At 27.7% G+C, this 2,733-nt stretch overlaps 1 protein-coding gene across 1 annotated transcript; it reads right to left on the bottom strand.

The window, feature by feature from the left end:
- Positions 1–584: 584 nt before the first annotated feature.
- On the bottom strand, positions 585–2,161 carry LOC111615541 (putative fatty acid elongation protein 4). The gene is made up of 3 exons (XM_023356951.1): positions 1,590–2,161; positions 796–907; positions 585–734 (listed from the first exon to the last, which is right to left on the bottom strand). Exons 1-3 carry the CDS (start codon positions 2,159–2,161, stop codon positions 585–587), a joined length of 834 nt encoding a protein of 277 aa, XP_023212719.1.
- Between the last annotated feature and the right edge of the window lie 572 nt (positions 2,162–2,733).

Genomic DNA, 2,733 nt, shown 5'->3' on the forward strand with positions numbered 1-2,733 from the left:
AGGTGTTTGTTTCCATTCTGATTTCTTAATTTTCTTATCCATACTGCATTGGGACCATGCTATTGTGTTCAATTTTAATTAATTTAATTGAATTTTCTTAAATNGATTATTTTTAAATAATATCAAGTAATGCGTGTTTAAAGTTATATCTCTCATAATTCTATTTTTGAAAAAAATTATTGCATTATTATTATCACGCTTACATTATAATGATAAGACTCTGTTGAAAACAAAACTGCAGTTTTTGAACTGAGTTCATGCATCAAATCATCAATTATTATTAAATCCCATCGTTGCACGGATTCAGGTAAACCATACATGAATGTAATATTTTTTCCTCATGAAAAAAATGATAAATATACGGAATAACACCATAGAACTTTTTTTAATGTCATTTCAAAAATTTTATTATGAATAATTTATCTCACTAGTGTAGTTTTTCCTGCATTGTGAAAGTCCAACGATTATACACTTACTAAGATGTTTGAAATACATACTTGTATTAACTAATAGAACTTATAAGCTTTAGTAAGTTTATAATGCTTTGTTTCGCAAATTATCTCTCTACATATTAATATATTCTTTTAGTTCTTTTCTGTATAAACTTCATTCATAACTTCTGAACATTCCTCGAACGAATAATATAATTTATTACTAACTTGATTAATTCTTCCATCCTCGTCGACAATTATAAAACCATATTTTCTCATCTCCTTTCCATATTTCATCGTTAACTTTAAAATAACGTAAAACAATAGGAAAATTATCGGGAATATCGAAAGAAAAATTATTTACCACAACAATACATGTATCCAAAGACTTGTACAGACGAGGAAAAACAGAATAATTTCTATCGCCGTCGTAAGTAAAAATAAAACCATACGTCTCCATGATTGCAACTTTCAATCTTGATATTAAAAATAAATTATAATGTTACTTAAAACTATATTTATATCAAAAGCCGACTAATCTTATATCTTCTATAAAATAATTCATAATAAAAAAAAATTAGTTCATAAAGTGAATTAAAAAATATAATTAATTTTTAAAAAGTTTTGATAATTAAATTGTTAAAATACGATTGATTTATTTAAAATTTGTGATTAAAATTTCTCTTAAAATAATTATTTTGTGATCAGTGTGTGTCAAGCCCCTACTACTTGCATATAAATTCAGCAAACTTGTACTTGAAAATTATTTGATACTGTATATAGAAATTCAATTGATATCTGGAAGTGAATAAGTAAGAAAGATGTAAACGTAATTGCTGAGTTCATAGAAATTCACTCAGTGATACGTTAAAATTTAAGAGAAGCAATTTAAAAATTTTTAATTAAACTTTATTCTTTCCATACGTAATACATTAAAAATTGTTAGTGAAAAATCCGATTATTTATGAAAATATATTAATTTTTGTTACTTCAATATCATGTTTGTTACATATGATGATGCAACATTATATTCAATTTGTTTTTTTATTTGTCTTATATCTTCGAATATAAGACTTGTAGAACAAATCAGTGAACAAATAAACATATGACAGATATATAAGAAAACTAAAATTTAACGCGTTCAATGATGTATCGCACGTATGTCCATTTGCAAGAAGCCAATAAATCCAACATATTAGCAGAATTGCAAATACCATTTGAATAACTTGGACAGCAGTTATCAACATAGCAACTATTGAAGATATTTTTATTTTCATGCATTTTAAAGTAAAATAACTGTACATCAGCGAATGCACAAAAGTGTTGATGTAGACAGATGTCAGTAGAAAACAAGACTCTTCGAATGAAGCATACCATGTTAACATAATCGCCATTACGTGATGATAGCAGTGAAGAAACATCAAATTTCGTTTATTTAATATTATGAAAATTGTGTCTCCTAATTCCCAAACTTTAGAAAATACAAATGTTGTTATCCAGAATAAGATCGCTGGTGTATTTTCTGTCAAACTTATATCGCATACAATATCATAAAAAGTTAATCGCTTAAATGCTTCGTACAGAACTGGAATGCCTCTTAAAGTGCTACAGATGCTATAAATTGCCAGAAGCCCATTCCAAATCGTAAAGGCCACTTTCAAGTTATAAGGAGGTCGACCTTTCATGTGATGCTGAAGGATCATGATGGTCGTCAAGTAGATGATGGACATGTAAATTGAATAATGCCAATAATTTCCAAAAAAATATCTGAAAGAATTAACAGTGAAGGTTCTTTCGAAATAAAACGATTCAACTTCGATCGTCAGGTTGTTTTTTTTCATTGTTGAAAAACGTCGATAAAGCTGAAAATAATTTAAACGGTTTTAAAGTCTTAATTTTATAAAATTGTTTCATATTGCATATTGTTAGCTTTTTTGTCAGTTCAGAGAATAAACTAAATTTATAAAAAAGTACATTGTATTTATTCATTACATCTAAATACAGTAGAGAGTCGTTTATCCGAAAGCCGGTTATCCGAAACGTCGGTTAACTGAAAGCATTTCAGTTAGCAAATTTAAATTTTCGCTAGTGCTGTGGTGCTGCAATCTTTGGCTATATCTTGGGCTACTCCAATATTTTTTTTTTTGGTGTGTGTGTGTTTTAGCTGGCAGCATGGCACTTTTGTGTGATGTTTTTATGAGGACTGTGTGTCATGCTGTCCTGCGTTTTTGATACCAGATCAACTTCTAAAGTGTATATTTTTTGGTTTTTATATTTTTCAATATATTTATTTTGTTTGTAA

The sequence above is a fragment of the Centruroides sculpturatus genome, unplaced genomic scaffold, assembly GCF_000671375.1.
Source record: "Centruroides sculpturatus isolate CEXI.00-Female unplaced genomic scaffold, Cexi_2.0 scaffold161, whole genome shotgun sequence".
In the NCBI taxonomy this organism is placed as follows: Eukaryota; Metazoa; Arthropoda; class Arachnida; order Scorpiones; family Buthidae; genus Centruroides; species Centruroides sculpturatus.